We start from the raw sequence: 18,105 nt of genomic DNA, 5'->3' as shown, positions 1-18,105 counted from the left end.
AATGTTACTTCTTACCGTATTGTCAAAAGTGAACACACCATTGCAATGCAAGTTCAATAACTCAACCTGCAGTTCAAGAATGGAGAAAAAAAAACATTTAGAGTGGTTTGATTAATCATGGTCGACGAAGTTTGTTAGGTCAACTCAGTTTCTTATTCTCAGAAAATGAATTGTGACGAAAATGATGGAAAGTATTTTACTAAATTTTATTTCTCTGTCTTAAGAACTGCCAAACACATTTTGTGATCATAAAATGAACAAGATGCAAAATATTTGGCGTTGCCCTCCGTTAATCCGTACTTCCAGTCGCATCCGTAGCAAATGCTACCATGTTCGTCATATTCCGCATCCAGCGAAAAGCTCTGATCACTGTTCAGCGAGACAATGCTGAAATTGTGATACATACAGGCGCACAGTATTTGATCGGGTTGACTAGGATTCGGTTTTAATCGCCAAACACCACCTCCGAGATTGGTTTCGCTGACGCAGAATCTCATCGATCTCGTGTCGAACAATCTTATGCAGTCGTCGTAACTGCCCGTCACCAGAAGATGTTCCTTGGTTTGGAGTGAAAGTAGAGACGTCACGCCAGCACCATGGGTTTTGTTTTTCAGTCTGAGCATAGGAGCGTCTGCACACCGAATATCGTACACACACAGGAGAATATCGTCTCCACCTGTAAGAAAAAAGAAATGTTTTTCATTAGCTGACAATTGTTGGACATTTTTTCCAAACAACAGATTTGATTAGGTTGGTATGTTAGATTTTCTTAAAATATAAATTAGTGTAGAATTAAATTATAATGAAGAGTAATTAATCCAAAATTCTTAGAACAAAATACATAGCTTTACATTTTTATAGTTATGCACAATAAAAGTTTGAGAATCAAATCTTAAGACTATAATGGGTAATCCCCTTCCCTCGGTTATGCGACCTTGCCGCGATGGGAGGGCATAATCCATTAGCCCATATGATGGAAACCAAAGGCGTAACCTGTAGTGGTGGTATCACATTTTGGCATTTTTTGCTTGAAGCCGTGTCATAATTCATATGGCATAGACGCAATAATATCTCGGATGACATCCTGCGTCTTTGATAGAATTGATGCCCATTTCAAATAATTAATCTTTTCGAAGTGGACATTAATACTATTGGCGACGATTAGTTTGCCCTTTGCTAACCAGAATGATCCGTAGCCACTCTTACTATTAGTTAGCTAGACACATTGTTATCATATACGACGTAAGGAATATTACTCTGAGGATAATGAATGGAAGATTCACTGAGTAGAAATAAGTGGCGACAATCTTATTTTAATATGGTTTTCACATTGCCATAACACATACCCAACAAACATTTTGGTGGAATAAGAGTTTAACTAATTATTCTCAAGCAGATTTTAGCTGAATGAACTGTTGTTCAGCTACTATTGTTACTTGGGTAGTGGCTATGGGGGCAATATGAACATACGGGGCAATATGAGCCACCCCGGATTTAAGGTCAAAAACAGTGTTTTAATGTCTAGTGTCATTATGATCTGCTAGAGGATGTTTCGAATAGCCACCATAAATAAAAACCGCAAAAATATTCGTTTTAGTACTCGAAGTATTCACAAAAATGTACACATATGTCGTTTGTCATAAAAAGCTTATAACTTTGTCAGTTTTCAATTAAGGCTACAAGACAATTATATTTATTATTCTGGTAAATTTTATCAATCCATTCAAACTTCTGATAATACTGAACAATTCGTGCGCTAAATCAGATTTGTTCGTAAACAAAATTATTTGAAAACAGTATATTATTTAAAAAGTGAAATGGCGGGGCAAAAAGAGCCACCTAGATTTAAGGTAAAAAAAAACTGTATTTTGCACATGAAATTGCATTGCCTAAATATACTAGATTGTGTTTTTTTACTGTATATTCATCTTGGTGCACCATTACAAGAGAAACAATTAGCTAGAAAATAGGTTGAACTAAGTGTTGCAATTTAATACTAGAATTACATGGTATATTTACTGTGTGTTATGTATCTATCAAAATAAGCCGTCAATAATCAATAATTTCAAAACAAAGCTACTCAAATTTCCTTTCTAATATTTTACTGTTTATCATTAGCTCTTCTCTACATTGTTTAAACAAAAAATCATATGATTGAATGAGGTGGCTCATACTGCCCCGTTGGGTGGCTTATAATGCCCCATATGTTTGGTGAACACGCAGAAAACCATGGTTTTCAAAAACGTTCCTAAAATAATTTGCAAGTTAATGTTAACATTAATCATCGACATAACATGGAAGAAAACAGTTGATAGTATAAGTCACTTGCATTTAAACGATAGTTTTTACTGTTTTTCTATGTATTCCATGGCGTTTTCCTTAGGTGGCCCATATTGCCCTGATTACCCCTACCTCTTTTGTTACAATGGTATAAACAATCTAATTCCAGTTTCATTTTCGCAAAATTTATAAGTAGAAAGTAGGCGTTGTGAAGCATTGCATTTGCCATAGAAAAGTGGATCTTGTAGGAGACTGTAATAGAAGCCTAAGGTAACTTGCTAGTAATGACCAATAAATACTTTTAACAACTAACACGTAATGAACTAGATCTACTACAAAACAGCCTAATTTTGTTAAGACTTGACGACTTTGTTTGCTTTTAACAAACTTTGTTTGCTTTTTAACTTTCTTAGGATTTGTTTACGTTCTGTACCGATAACTAGTACCGTTTTTTCTCGCGTAAATTTCACTATCGGAATTGAATTTCGTGTATTGTGGAAGCCGTGTGATTGAACAACACCTGTCGTGTGGACGTTTACGCGTAGATCGTGAAAACATTGCGAAATCGACCGTCGTAAATATACTGTTTGCTGCGAATTATTAGTGCTGTGTTTTGTTCTACTTGCTATGCTCTCTGTGCACTTTTTCGGCTACCGTACTTCTCCCGTGCTGCGATAAACAACGAGAAACTAACTGGAAAACCACAGTTGCTGCCTTTAAAGTGCCTAATTCATCATGACATCGGCGTGTGATCACTGCGCAAAGCCTATCAAAGGAGAGGACGAATCTGTCTCCTGTATGGCGTTTTGTGATAGGATGATTCATTTGAGATGTTCGGTTACGAAGTTGAACAAGAATTTCGTGAACATTGTGCAAACCTGTCCAAACTTGTTTTGGATGTGCGATGAATGTGTGAAACTAATGAAATGTGCGCGTTTCAAGGCCACTGTCTCATCGTTTGGTGATGCGATTAACGCAATGACCGAGAGACAAGAACTTGCTCACGCCGAACTGAGAAAGGAAATCGCTAAGCAAGGTGAGCAGTAGAGTGGTTCAAAAAATCGTTTTTGCTCCACACCGCTCATTCGATACTAGATCAAATTCTGAGTGTCCTCCCAAAATTTGAGCTCATTTGGATGAAAACTGAGACTGCACAAGCCCTTCAAAGTTTATATGGGAATTACTATGGGAAAAGCAACCAATTCATTCAATCGGTCATAGTATTTGCCCATGTGCTCTTGGAGATTAGAACTACGTTGATACTGTGAGATACATTCATCAGCTACAACTTTGCCGAAGACCGTTTTCAAATCGGACGCCTCAGTAATTAGTTATTGATTTATATTCAGTCACAAATTCTTCAGCAGTGCTCATTTAACTTCTGAACAGGCAACATTGCTGCACCTGGCGCGAAAGATAGCACGCACAAATCATGGCTACTATGTTTTACTGCATATATCCAGTGATGCCTGCAGAGCAGACCAATAATTATAGCCAAAGTTTTACAACTCATTCAAAAATCAATAACTAATTACTGGGGCGTCCGATGTAAAAACGGTCTTCGGCAAAGTTGTAGCTAATGAATGTATCTCACGGTATCAACGTAGTTATAATCGCCAAGAGCACATGGGCAAATACTATGACCGATTGAATGAATTGATTGCTTTTCCCATAGTAATTCCCATATAAACTTTGAAGGGCTTGTGCAGTCTCAGTTTTCATCCAAATGAGCTCAAATTTTGGGAGGACACTCAGAATTTGATCTAGAATCGAATGAGCGGTGTGGAGCAAAAACGATTTTTTGAACCACTCTAGTGAGCAGATTGCTAAGCTTTCCAAAGGGATTGCACTTTCTACTCCCACCCTCTCTGGCTCCGGGGGACTCGTGCGCCAACCTCCGCTGAAACGTCGACGTAATGAGGGATTGTCTACTAGCAAACCATTAGTCACTGGTACGAGAATCGTAGCTGATGACAATGTTTTCACGGAAGTTCGTACAGTTCCCGAACCTCCTGAAATGTTTTGGCTGTATCTCTCACGAATCCATCCTAGTGTTAAATCAGAATCAGAACCCATTTGTGACGCCCACCACCTCGATGAACCAACGCTAATTCCGCAACTCAGACGCATCGTAGAAAGCTTTTTGGAAGCCCCTAATCGCCCCAATCCAGTCCAGCCTCCTGCTGCCTGCGCTCATCACTGTCGTCTGAGTCCTGTGATTGGTGGTCGAAGGGGGTCTTCCATCAAGCTTGCCTAGGCAAGTATTCTTGTAATTCAAATTATTCGTTGCGTGATAAAACTGCACTCAGAACGTTTGCTGCTCAGACCACAACAACTTACCATCGACGCCTACCACACATCTAATGCATCAAGCAACTTTACCAGGACGCACCACAGAAAGCACTTTGGGAGTCGCCAGTTACTCTAGCTCAGTCGCACCATTTGCAGCCAGCGTTCTTCAAAGTCGTCCTGGCCCTGAGTCTAGTTGTGGATTGGCGGCCTCCCAGTCCGCTATCTCAGGCAAGTACAATGATGATCGAGAGCCTGATACGAATCAAATTTATAGTACCTCCGGCTACACTTCATCATCATCACCGTATCCTGACTTGACGTTGGAAGAAGTACTCCATGGCTTAGCTGAAGACATCTCTCTTGGCACTCCTACTGCGACCAATGCTGATTCGTCATCTCTTGACATGCGTAGTAACAACGAGCATCGTTTTCAACACCCGGGACGCACAATCCTTAGCACTACGGGAGCCCCTTTGCCCCCCTCTACAGTCGTGACCATGCAGCCAGCGCTCGACAGCCGTCCCGGTCCTGTAGTAGGGTGTGGTGAAGGGGTCTCCCAACCTGTGCAGTCAGGCAAGTACACAGAATGTGCTGACAGTATACTACCTGACGATCTCATACCTTCCAGTCTGCGCATCTACTACCAAAACGTCCGTGGCTTGCGTACAAAAATCGAGTCCTTCTTCCTCGCTGTTACCGAGCTGGATTATGATGTGATTGTTTTAACCGAAACCTGGCTAGACCACCGCATATTGTCAGCTCAGCTATTTGGGAGTCACTACTTCGTGTTCAGGACAGATCGCAGCGCTCCAAACAGCAATAAATCGAGAGGTGGCGGAGTCTTGATAGCTGTTTCTTCGCAATTCAATTGCTGTTCGGACCCTACACCTGTCAATGACCAGCTTGAACAACTTTGGGTTAGGATCCTGTTGCCTGACAGAAATGTGAGCATTGGGATATTTTACCTACCACCTGACATGAAGAACGATGCGGATGTTATTTGTTGTCATATTGAGTCAATCGCAGCCGTTCAGAAAACGACTTAATTCTTCAGCTTGGTGATTATAATCAGTCAGACATCTACTGGGCTGCTGAAGCGGACAATCGTCTCTCTATCGATCTAGATCGCTCTCGTATGTGCCCAGCGAGTTCTGCACTTTTGGATGGGTTTTGCTTCCATGGACTCTCTCAGGTCAACACATTGACGAACACGACAAACCGTACCCTCGATCTCGTCCTCGTCTGTGATACTGTGTTGCCTAATTTCACATTTCTTGCAGCGGCCGAAGCACTCACGACACTTGATGACCATCATCCTGCAATTGAGCTGATAGTCATGTGCCCGTTGCCAGTTACATACGAGATGTCACACGACTACACTGGATTTAACTTTAAAAAAGCTAATTTTGAGTCATTAAATGTCGCATTAATGTCTGTTGACTGGAACCATCTGGATTCGATCCCTGATATTAATGAAGCTGTCGATTTCTTCACGAATTCTGTGCTCCAAGCAGTCACGAATAATGTTCCACCGCGTCGCCCACCCAGCAAGCCGCCTTGGTCTAACGGTCAATTACGTCTGCTTAGGCGCCGACGTTCTGCTGCCCTTCGGTGCTATTGCAATAATCGATCGCAACAGACAAAAATGGCATTCAATGAAGCAAGTCGTGAGTACAGGAATTATAATGCTTTACTGTATGCTCGCTATAAACGAAGAACGGAACAGAACCTTCGTACGAACGCAAAACAATTTTGGTCGTTCATAAATTCGAAAAGGAAAGAAAACGGCCTACCGACATCGATGTACCTAGACGAGCAGTCAGCTGACTGCGCCAGCGACAAATGCGAACTCTTCGCGGCACAGTTCCAACGTGCTTTCAACAATTTTGTTGCTGCGCCATCGCAATTTCATGTTGCATTCGATGATACTACTCGTGATGTCTTCAGCTATGAAATGTTTGAAATCTCTGAACGAGAAGTAGCAAGTGCGATAACCAAGCTGAAGCCCTCCTACACTCCTGGACCAGACGGGATTCCGCCAGCGCTACTAAAAAGATGCTCAGCGTTGCTTATACCTTTGGTGAAGCTGTTCAATCGTTCACTTGGATGCCGAGTATTTCCACGAAATTGGAAAATGTCGTTCCTATTTCCAATTCATAAAAAAGGTGACAAACGTAGCGTGAGTAATTACCGTGGTATTACTTCACTATGTGTCTGCTCAAAGGTATTTGAAATTATCATCAACGATTTCTTATTCAATAGCTGCAAACAGTACACCTCCAGTGATCAGCATGGTTTCTTCCCGGAAAGGTCGGTCACTACTAACCTCGTTGAGTTTTCAACGCAATGCATACGAGCGATCGATGCTGGTAAACAGGTGGACGCAGTGTATCTGGACTTGAAAGCGGCGTGTGATCGTATTGACCACCGAATCCTTCTCCAAAAACTTCGCAAATGTGGCGTGTCCGATAGCTTCATCGATTGGTTTGAATCATATCTCACCAACCGATCGTTATGCGTAAAAATAGGCTCTAATGAATCGAGCTCATTCACGAATTTATCCGGAGTGCCACAAGGCAGCAATCTTGGGCCTTTGTTGTTCTCACTATTCATCAACGACGCATCTCTAGTCTTACCGCCCGGGACCAGGCTGTTCTACGCCGATGATACAAACGTCTATATGATCGTCGACTCCTTGGATGACTGCCATCACCTTCAGAGATTGTTGAATGATTTCGAAGCATGGTGCTCACGAAACTGCATGACGTTGAGCATTGAAAAATGCCAAGTTATATCGTTTAACCGAAAGCGGAACCCTATTCATTTCCAATACACGCTATCTGGTACAGCGATTGAACGAGTACAACGTGTCCGTGATTTGGGCGTTTGGTTGGACGAAGAATTCACGTTCAACTATCACTTTAATGACATCGTTTCGAGGGCAAACAAACAGCTTGGTTTTGTTCTGAAGGTAACAGAAGGTTTCAGCGACCCGCTGTGTCTGAGATCCCTTTACTGCGCTCTAGTTCGTTCTATTCTGGAATTTGCTGCGATAGTGTGGTGTCCGTTCCACGCCAGTTGGATTACCCGAATTGAATCTGTTCAGAGAAAATTCCTGCGCCACGCCCTTAGAAATCTTCCTTGGCGTGATCCCAGTAACCTGCCTCCTTACGAAGACCGCTGTCGTTTATTGGGGATTGATACTTTGGAGAACAGGCTATGACGACGCTTCGTAATCGATTTGCTGAATACTTTAGACATAGTTAAGTGTGCATTTCATGTAATGTTGATGTTTGTTGTTCGTTTTGTTTTTTAGTTTTACTTATATTCATTAAGACAAATTTATGTCAGATGCATCAAATACAAATAAATAAATAAATAAATAAATAAATAAAGACAATTGACATTTAAGACTCTAATCTTACGTAAAAGACCGAGTAATCAGAATAGCACAAATTATTCAAAAACATTTCGACTAGACAGTATTAGTAATGACACTACTATTTCAAACAAATTCTGATGGAGCTGTTGATTTAAATAATGCTTCGTTTTCTCAGAAGCAAGGGAATATGGGTATTTTTCAAAAACTAATAAAAAAACAGTGTTCATGTGAGCACCATAGCCTAGTCCGTCTGAGTATTGGTCCTGATAGAGGGGAAACTTGGCAAAAGCCAGACCAAGGGTTCAGCCTTGACAAGTTAAGCTGTCAGGCAGCTCCAACTGAATACCAAAAAAAAAAAAAAAAGAATCAAATCTTAAGGCTAAGTAGCCCGTCATTCGTTTTGGCAACTTTTCAATTTGCAATTCAATGTGATAAAACTCAGTCTTTATAGCTTATATAGACTTGAAAAAGTATCACTGTACACGCTAACATGCATAAAGTATGCTGATACTTTTTCGGCTGGGTCAGTGCAAAACCAACTGATTTTCTTTGATTCGAAATCGTTAGATGAATTAGGAACAATCATCAACGTCGCGTACAAATTTCAATGACGGCCTACTTCGCCTGAAGACTATAATGGGTAATCTTCCCTAAAATAAAAAAAAAAAATGTATAGGTGATCGCGCTTTGCTGAAACCATGAGGCTTCGAATGCTACAAGCTGAAATAACATACCTGTGTAGAGTACGTTTTGATCTGTTTTGTCAAAGGCACATATCCACGCTTCGAAGGAGTGAGCATTCCAGCGGTTGACGCATTGCATTCCATCGGGTGCATTGCTTATCAGGGAGATACCCCCTTTTGAGTCGCTAACCGCCGCTTTGTCACCTCCCAGAGACCAATCAATTGAAAGAGCCAACTGTTCGCCTTCGGAATCGTTAGGAACCTTCAGCGTGTCGCTTTGGATCAGTTTCTCCTCCGACGATAGGTTGAATGTAACGACGTCGCCACTGGCGTTCACGGTCGATAACATGGCGTTCGATGGGTGCCACTTTTGGTCCAGTATTGCTGAGGTTTCTATGCATTGTGTGTTGGTTAGTACATTTTCCACGGAATCGAAGTTAAACAGTAATATCCGACCTTTGCGAACAGTTTGGCTCGTATTGCTCGTGAGGGATTCGTCCTTGTTGTCTAGTTGATATGTTCCACAGACAAACAACTGCTGGTACGGATTGTGAGGGCACCATTCTACAGAATCAGCGGAATATACAGTATCATAAGTATGTAGCGTGGTAATAGTTGATGGCATTTTGAAATCTGTAATGAAAAAAGGATAGAAAATTATCAGAACAGTTTTCGGATCTATGACGTAGCATTTGTATTTGGGTCGGTGTACTAGGCTGACCATAAGGTTAAAGGATAAAAACGGGACAAATGAAGAACAAAATCGAGACAATTTTTAAAACTTATAAATAGCGTTCTTTTGAAAGTTTTAAGAAAATTTGTAACAATTTTAAGCTTTTTGGAACTTACGGAAACATGTTTATTTGGTGTTAGTAGAATTATTTAATGTTTTCGTTATGATGATCAATCAAGAGTTAAAGTAGATTTTTGAGGGTGTTCAGATTATTGAGCTTTGGAACTATTTTGATTTTGGCATGAACCTTTCGAATATCTGTAGGAGTCTTCGGAATTTGTAAGAGTAATCCCAAATTCACCCAAGAGTCGTGGAATTTGAAATCTTAAAAATTCAAGCTTCTTTTTGTTTCAGAAATCCAGGAATCTAACTTAAATCTTCAAATTTCTATCGGAATTCGACATACTATCCTTGAATTCTTCAAGATTCCAACCACCACTCCATAATGTTTAATCCTGAAAAAAATCCAGAAATATTATCAGAATATCAGAAATGCTACCAGAATACCGATAATACAACCTTGATATGTAGAATCCCGAATATAAAAAATAATATTCGATCTTCCATACAAAATGACAGATTAGTTTTCTCCCGTTTTTAGGACCATTTCGTAGACATTCATAAACTTTTTCTACGCAAAATCTCGTTTGAGTCCTGGATAAATTCAACAGTTAAAGTATCACGCAAATCCAATGACCAGTTTTCGAGCCAACTCGTGACATACAAACACCCTTCCATTTTTATTTATATAGCTAGGCACAAATAACATAACGCTCTAGGGGGAGGAGGAAGTCAGCTCAAGCGTGACGGCTCATACAAAAATTTGACTCTGAATCAGCATCTGTTAACCACTAGAATAATAGATGAATATGATAAAAACTTGCAAAAATAATTTAAGTCTTTTTACTTTACTGCTGTTATGCACTGCTTTTTTTGGGGGGAATATCCTCAGTTCTCAAAATACGGGACAACTTGAGTATTTTCAATGACACGACGGGACAGCTCGTCAAGGTGGTGAAAACGGTACTGTCCCGTGAAATACGGTACGTATGGTCAGCCTACGGTGTACCCTTGATATAGGGTTTAAATCCCAACAGATGCCTTGACAATCAGTCTCGAAAGCGAAGAATGACGTGGTGTTACTATAGGATCCATTCCAGCCAAACACGGGAAATGGATAGCAGAAGCAGTTAGCAGCTATAGGGACGATAACACTATAACTAATTCAGGAAATGGTCTCTATCTCGAATAACGATTTTGACGGCGTGTTCTACTGCAGCTATAACGCGCCACCACGGTGGTTTGAAGAAACCTACAGCCAATATGACAACTATATGAGCAATGGAGTAGAGTACGTAGCCGCTGCATCAACTAAAGAGGCCAACTATTATGATTATTGTCCGCGTTAGTCGGTGAAAGTGGGTACGTCGAGCACCCTTCCGCATAAATGGTGCAGAATCGATCATCAACTTGACGTTCTGTAGTCCTAAGTAATAGTACACAAATTATGTCACGTTAAATTGGGACTTTTTTCGACCCCTCCCCCTTTTCTTGTATGAAAACTCAGAAAAATTTGAAAGGCTTGTAACGCTATGTGATTTTGAAATGATCGTTGAGTGGTCGATAGAAATTTCGTCAATGTTACATCTATATGTGCTATAACTTTCATTCATAATCGAAATTTTTACATTTGCAAATTGTTCGTTAATCGAATAATATAGATTGTATTAATTAGGAATTATTTCCATTCAGCGCTTTCTAGGCTCAGATTTTTTTGCTACAGCCAACGATTCTATAACATTCCCCAGCAAACCATTCCCCAGAATTCCGTTCCCAAGAATGAACCGTTTCCCTGAATCTCATTCCCCAGAATGCCGTTCCACAGAATGCCATTCCCCAGAAAGCTGCATGTATAATATATATTTGTTTGCTCCACACCACTAATTCGATTATAGATCAAATTATGAGTGTCCTCCCAAAATTTGAGCTCATTTGGATTATGTGGGAATTACTATGTGAAAAGCGAAATTTATTAAATCGGTCATAGTGTTGACTGTACTGCCTCTTACTGCTGTACGTTTCGCACCAAACAAAAAACGCGCATGAATGTTGGTTGTATTGGAACAGTCGCTGCCTGACGGACTCAGCTGACAGCATTCGTGATCATTCCGTATAGCGAGCCGAACGGGCTGTTTCACATTACAGCCACCGAAGGGCTGTGACAGTCTTCGGCTACTCGAGCCAGCTGTCGCGAGAATGCTGTCGTGGGCTGTCATGAAACTTGAGATTCACACTAAACATTTTACACATAAGATTACAATATTGTACATCAATCCGGGTAGGTGTCTTCGGGGGACTTATGCTTTGTAAATCAGAGTGCTCTGAAGACACCAACGTGATTCGATGCAATCCCGCACTTTTATTCACACTTTCGCACTTATGAGGCCGCACTTCGCAGTCCAGTGGTGAAAAAATACACAATATTAGCCACGTGATTTTCGCAAAAACTCAAGCCTACTACTATTACCATTCCCAACTCTGCGCTCTAGTATAGCTCTTCAACATTGTTGCATTTCTCCATTAACCCGTATAGGCTAAAAAAAATAATTGAAACTCCCACTCGTGCATTTTCACGGTGTTGTTGGATCAAATTCCGATTTCTTTTCGCCTAGAATCCATGATTATAACGACTTCTACATTCTCCAATCATAAAAGTCTTCAAAAAAATAATTTTTGGGTGATTAAAAGCCGGTGTCCGGGATTAGAAGCATCCGGACACTTCGAATCAAAACGGTAGTTTCTAAAAGTGGTCAAAGGATCTCGAGAATGTTCATGTGACAGTTGTTACTGCGATCCACCGCAGGTCAGGTCGGGTGATAAGGGTTCTGTGCTTCTGTGCCCCTGGAGGTAGGCAAATTTCAAGTCACAGATATCTGCTATAATGTGAGATTAAAATGGGTAACCACGTGTTTTGCATTTGATTGTTCCTGCAAACGACCATTTTCGAGTCCCCGGGACGCCTCAAATTTATGATAAATATATTTTATTTTCCGTGTAACTAACAAAAAAGCAGTTTTAGAGTAAATTCTATACCACCAGGCTCTACTTCTATGATAGTTTTATTGTGAAAAAATATAAAAGGTACGAGTTTTCAGACTACACATTAAATAAGAATCATGCATTCGCAATCATAAAAAATTAAAATTTTCTAACATTTTTCTAAAATACAAAAATGTTTCAAATATCACAAAAAGCTTTCCTAGTATACGTGTTATAGTCCAAGGTTTAAGTCAAAAATAAAATCATTTTGATTTTCGAGTTACGAAAAAATAGACAAAATTCAAAAGGGTCTATTCATTAAAATAATTGTCAGTCGAATCCGCGGGTATTGCAGAATTTTCAGTAACAACATTCTAGAAAAACATCGAACACAATCCCGCAAAAATTTTGTGTATAAATGAACGGAATAAATGTAGTAGTATTTGTTGGCCTGAAACCTGAAATTTCAGGATTCATTCGAATTCCTAGAAGAGATAGATTATTAATAGATTTTCTGGAATAATCGAAGTAGGATTATTTGTTAGCAATTCCTGAGATAAATTCTGAGTTCCTGAATAAATATAAAATAAATAAAATCCTGAATTCCCGTAAAATATTCTGAATTATTTCCCGGCCGAATTCCTAGAATAGTTTAGCTTTGGAATTTCTGGATGAATGGGCTCCTGAAAAGATTCTATGGATAATTCACCAAAAAAGTTCCTGAAGCTTCTCCTCGAAGAATCTGAAACAAAAAAATCCTGGAGAATAATCGCGTAAGAGTCTCTAAAGGTTTATCTGCAGCATCTTATGCTTATGCACCAGGATTCATTTCAAGCAGATAGAGAAAAATAGTGACTTAAGATACCATCGTGGTCAAAAAAGAGACTTCAGAGGCCTTGCATTCAAAATAGAAACTTTTAAGAGAATAACATTAAAATACAGATCAACAGGTGAATTCCGGCGCACATTTTCTTCGAAGAGAAGAAATTTTCTTCCATAATCCACCAGCAAGAAAATTTTCTTTTCTTCGAAGAAAATACGCACCGGAATTCGCCTACAAGTCTCTAAAAAACTCTTATTAGCTCTGCAAGATTAAGGGGGCAGGATCCGTCATTAATTTCAGAATTTTCAGAATTGAAATCAATATAAACTAAGGTACTGCAGGGCAAGTGGGTAAATGGGGTAAGTGAAAACAATTGATATATTTTACTGAATATGTGAATTAACGTTTTAAACTCATGCGTAAACCTTTGAGGCCATTGAGAACATTACGATAGGTAAAAGATTTCTGAGATTTTTTAGCCATTATTGCATAATAGAGCGAAACATTGTTAACCTGTCAAGTGTTACTCCGTATCAAGTTGGCGACGTACAATCTTATTTTAATATTTTCAGTGGAAAAAAGTTGCGGAAAATAATTTCCTTTACCACTTCTTAGTTGTCCTCTGTGACAGTTTCAAACTGCAATAGGTTTTAGAATTAATTCGACGTAGACCTAAAAATAACTAAATTTAAATACCGTCAATTTTCTTATCAGGTGGGGCAAGTGAAAAGTTTATCATTAGAGATTGGATTTGTGTTTTCTCTTTAAGTAGCCATAAGTAAACATGGTTCGCAATTATCATAGAAAAACAACGTGCTGATAATTCAAGAAACACTATACTCAAGCGTTAAAAGCTATTAGATTATTATTAGCTATCATGGAACTTCTCTAAAAGATGTTGCCAAACATTACAATATTAATATGTTTACTTCGGGCAGCCAATTAAAAGGAAGACGTTGGCTGAAAAGTTGCAATATTAGAGAACACACGGAAATCTCGTGGAATGAAGCTAGTTCAAAACATAAAAATGGGGTATAGGTCTATCCACATAAAAAAGATTCTAAATACGTTATTGAAGGGTTCCGTTTGATTTCCCCCGAAGAGTTATCCGACGTCATATCCGACTTTCTCAAAAACAAATAAGGAGCGGTGGAAATTCTACAGAGCAGAAATGCAATTGCTGTCATATAACGTAAGAACTAACATTGGAAATGTTGCAGTTATAATGTTATCGAATCATTTCAACTAACATAACTGAGCAGAAGAAAATTCAAGTGAAAAGAATAACATTTTCTTTGTTTACATGTTACTTATGTTATTGTTCATTGGGAAGCCTTAACAAATGTTAAAGCTAATAGAAATCGTGAATATAACTGTTTGTTTTTGAATTTATTGTTCAAAACAGTAAACTTTTCACTTGCCCCACTTTTGGGGGCAATAATTAGTAATTTCCATATAAACCATTGTTTTTGGGCCAACCTTAAATCACCACCTAGAAAGCTGAAAATTTCACAGACCGCAATTTTTATGGTAAGGATGGTAAGGAACATATGGGAGATTGGATTCTCAAGCATTTTTTAAATTTTGAACCGTCCTATTGTGACATATGAACAGTATGAATAGACTTTTTTTAATTTGTCTTATATGATCGGAATTAAGGTGCAATTATGGCACCACTGATGGTACTGTAATTTGGGATGAAATTGATCGTTTATCACAGTTTTCCATGCTTCGTTATTATAATGATATCAATTCCAGTGAACACAATGCAGTTAAATAAGTACAACACTTGACTGCACAGGCTCAACTGCGCAAAATGTCTAAAAAAACAGTTTTTGTGCTAGAAATGTTAAATCTTTTTAACTTTTTTTTTTTTATCAAAACAATCAATTTTAAACAACATTCGATAACGGAATCTGCTTCGAGGATCTATTTTAGGTATCTTCTCGAAATTTCTGGTTAACATCATTTGTAATCTGTTGTGGGCCTTACAGTTGAGGTCGAAATACGCGTATCTGTCAAATGATACGAACTCTAGTGAAAATCAATTGTACTAAATTCGTTTTTTCATCTACTTATCATTTGTAAATTCATGTTTAGAAGTAAAAGTTTGTGTTGTAAATAATTTGAACAAAATTACCAAATCAGTTCTTTTGAGCAGTCCCTTTCATATGGTTCTGATGGGGAGGCTGCCCACATTCTGGCGGTTTTTGCGCTGGAAACGTGGCCCGGTCGTTTTTGGTTGCGTAATGTGACGGCACGGATAGGTCGGGGTAATAGGTTTGCGAAGGGTACACCGGACTGTACGAGCTCTGTTGGCCATTCTTCAGATGAGGATAGTTGAAAAATGTGGGAAAGGCAGCACCAAATTCATGATAATTGATGGGGTAGTTTTTCGCTGCCGGAGGATAAGGTTGTTCCCTACATATTGGGGGTGCCGTTTCCGGGTTCTGAGGAATGACTTGATTATGATGCGTCGTATCATTGGTCGCATTTGCCTGGGGTGGTTGCTCATCTTTGATTTCATTTGGAATTGTTGGGGTATCCTTGATGGGCGTTGAATCTTGCACTTGTTCTTGGGTTTGATTCTGTTGCTTGTTGTTACGGAATAATCTTGCATATTCTGCCTTTTTTCGGTTTCTTTCCATTCTTTCTTCAGAACTTTCTGTTAGAAATTTATGACGAGCTCTGGCAGCAGCTTTCTCAAGTCTTACTTTTCTTTGATCAGGAGTTTCGGTAGCTCTAATTTCTCGCATTCTTTGAGCCAGTTTAGCTTTTCTAATTGCCTTCTGATCTGGGGTCTCCATGGCTCTTCTCAGTCTCTGTCTCATTGCATTCCGCATATGACGCAAGGCACGCTCCGCTTCTGACTCGTTTTGTCGTCGTCTTCGGTTGGCTTCAGCATTTTTGGCCAATCGTATCTTGTATTCATCGTAGGTTTCGGTAGCTCGCTTCTGTCGCATTCTTTCGGCGTTTTTGGCCAATCGTTTAGCCCGAGCAGCTTCACTTTCTCCCAGCATTCGGCGCTGGGCCTTGGTCAAAGGAGGGGGAGTTCTACTTGCACTTGTCGTCGGGATATTCGAGGGTGGTGGAACCTGGAGTGGGACTTGTGGAAGCTGCGGCAACTGTGGTAGCTGTGGCAGTTGGGGCGGCATAATGTTGTAGATATTTGGTTGATGCACTGGAAATGACGGATTCATGGCGACTTGTGTTGACCCTTAATAACTTATTGAACTAATCACAAAACAAACTTTTCAGCTTCTTCCTAAATCCTCCAGGACTGACGTTTACATGTCAGCCTGCAAAATGGTACTAATATGTGCATCGCTCTGCGTATGCGTGAAATAAATGCCTGAGAAAACTCGTACATGACATGTGGGAGATGACAATATGTTATAATATGTTGCTTTTTCCTATGCGCAGAAATGCACATATGTGAAGTTTTGAAGCATTGGTTGAACTCACCGTTCTTCAGCAGTTTGATGGCCGGGCTCAATGGTCCAATCAAATTTGAACAATTTATATAATTCAGTGTTTCTAAACTAGCAAGATCACATCACACGCACAAATTCAAATGCCGGCTAGACACTCAAGAGCTACAATTTATTATCATTCGTTTGTTTTGATTCGGCGTAGGCATACCTAAAGCATAGAAAGTAGGAATTAAAGGAATGCATGTGCTAAGGAGAAACGTCACATTGGTGTGAGTTGGCGTTGCGTCAAATGTTAAATATTTTCCTATAAATTCAGAGCACGACGTCTTTTGTGCAGATGTTTCAATTTGAATTTCAATAATATTTTTTATATTATTTGTTTAGTTCCAAATGATTTGAAAATATTAATTAAAAATGAAAATAAATCCAGTGCTAATGCCTTCAAAATTTACATTTGAACTGACATTTGTTTTGGTGTATAAATCAATATTTAACATTGAACTTTAAAAAGTAACGTATTCTGTAAATTTAATTTTACAAACTACAACACTACACTACAACTTGTTTGTAGATAGGGTTGATAGGGGTAGGGTGCCGGTGCCATTAGTGGACTACCTAAGCTATATAAAATCATAACAAAATAACGAAAAGCCCTAACAGAGATCTTTTGGCGTCAACAGAAAGATTTCAACCTCTACTATATGGGAAAAATATAAAAAGAGTGATAAAACTAATTTTTTAACATACAATCGCTTGAGCCACTATTGGTACACGTGTTCCAGTAGTTGCGCTAGTGCTCCAGTAGTAGACGTTCGGGAATGATACAAGGAATTTTAAACAAAATGGTAAATTTTTACATAGGTTTAACATTTTTCCCTCGGAACAGCAATTAATATCTTTCGAATGAAGCATAAAGATTATCTCTAGGGCTTTTTTTCATTTTTATACATCAATTTTAAAAACTGCTTCCAACCGTTGATCAACTACTGGAACACGACGGCTACTATTGGTGCAAGGGAGCCAATTTTTTACGCAAACCTAATTATTTATATGACTTTTTGATAAGATAAAAAGCTGAAATTTGACAAATCGACTAAACTAGAGGCGATCTATCCACCAAAAATAGCACATGTCGTTTTTATCGAAGAATGTACGTTTTATTCCATAGTCCAATCTACTGGTACATTACAACCATTGGTACCGGCACCCTAGTACTTTTTATATCACTTTTTTTTGTATTTTGATTAACAATATCTATAATGTATGTTCTGCGTGGTTCTACACTATATGGTGCAACATATCTACCCTAAGGAATAATTGGGCTTATTCTACGAGTGACGTGAGTCAGTCGCGTATAATGCCCATAAAAGCATAACTGTACCATATGTATTTTTGCTCTCCCTTAGGACGTGTAATCTTGACGCAATGGGTGGGCTTAC

General features: G+C 39.2%; 1 protein-coding gene across 3 annotated transcripts; it reads right to left on the bottom strand.

Moving 5' to 3' along the window:
• Nucleotides 1-185: 185 nt before the first annotated feature.
• On the bottom strand, nt 186-16,885 carry LOC5566955 (diphthine methyltransferase). Of its 3 annotated transcripts, none has more exons than XM_001651319.2 (3): nt 16,698-16,885; nt 8,689-9,270; nt 186-676 (listed from the first exon to the last, which is right to left on the bottom strand). In XM_001651319.2, exons 2-3 carry the CDS (start codon nt 9,260-9,262, stop codon nt 207-209), a joined length of 1,044 nt encoding a protein of 347 aa, XP_001651369.1. In that variant the 5' UTR covers nt 9,263-9,270; nt 16,698-16,885; the 3' UTR covers nt 186-206. The 3 variants fall into 3 exon arrangements, with proteins under 3 accessions (XP_001651369.1, XP_021708403.1, XP_021708401.1); XM_021852711.1 differs by lacking the exon at nt 16,698-16,885 and adding an exon at nt 15,373-16,550; XM_021852709.1 differs by lacking the exons at nt 186-676; nt 16,698-16,885 and adding an exon at nt 15,373-16,578 and having other exon boundaries at nt 9,144-9,270.
• Between the last annotated feature and the right edge of the window lie 1,220 nt (nt 16,886-18,105).

This window comes from Aedes aegypti, chromosome 3 (assembly GCF_002204515.2).
Source record: "Aedes aegypti strain LVP_AGWG chromosome 3, AaegL5.0 Primary Assembly, whole genome shotgun sequence".
NCBI classification, from domain to species: Eukaryota; Metazoa; Arthropoda; class Insecta; order Diptera; family Culicidae; genus Aedes; species Aedes aegypti.
The sequence above is the reverse complement of the archived record's forward strand: the minus strand, read 5'-3'. Positions and strand labels throughout refer to the sequence as shown.

Coding starts and splice junctions, on each gene's coding strand:
- LOC5566955 (XM_021852709.1), bottom strand. CDS start 16,432: ATGAATCCGTCATTTCCAGTGCATCAACCAAATATCTACAACATTATG.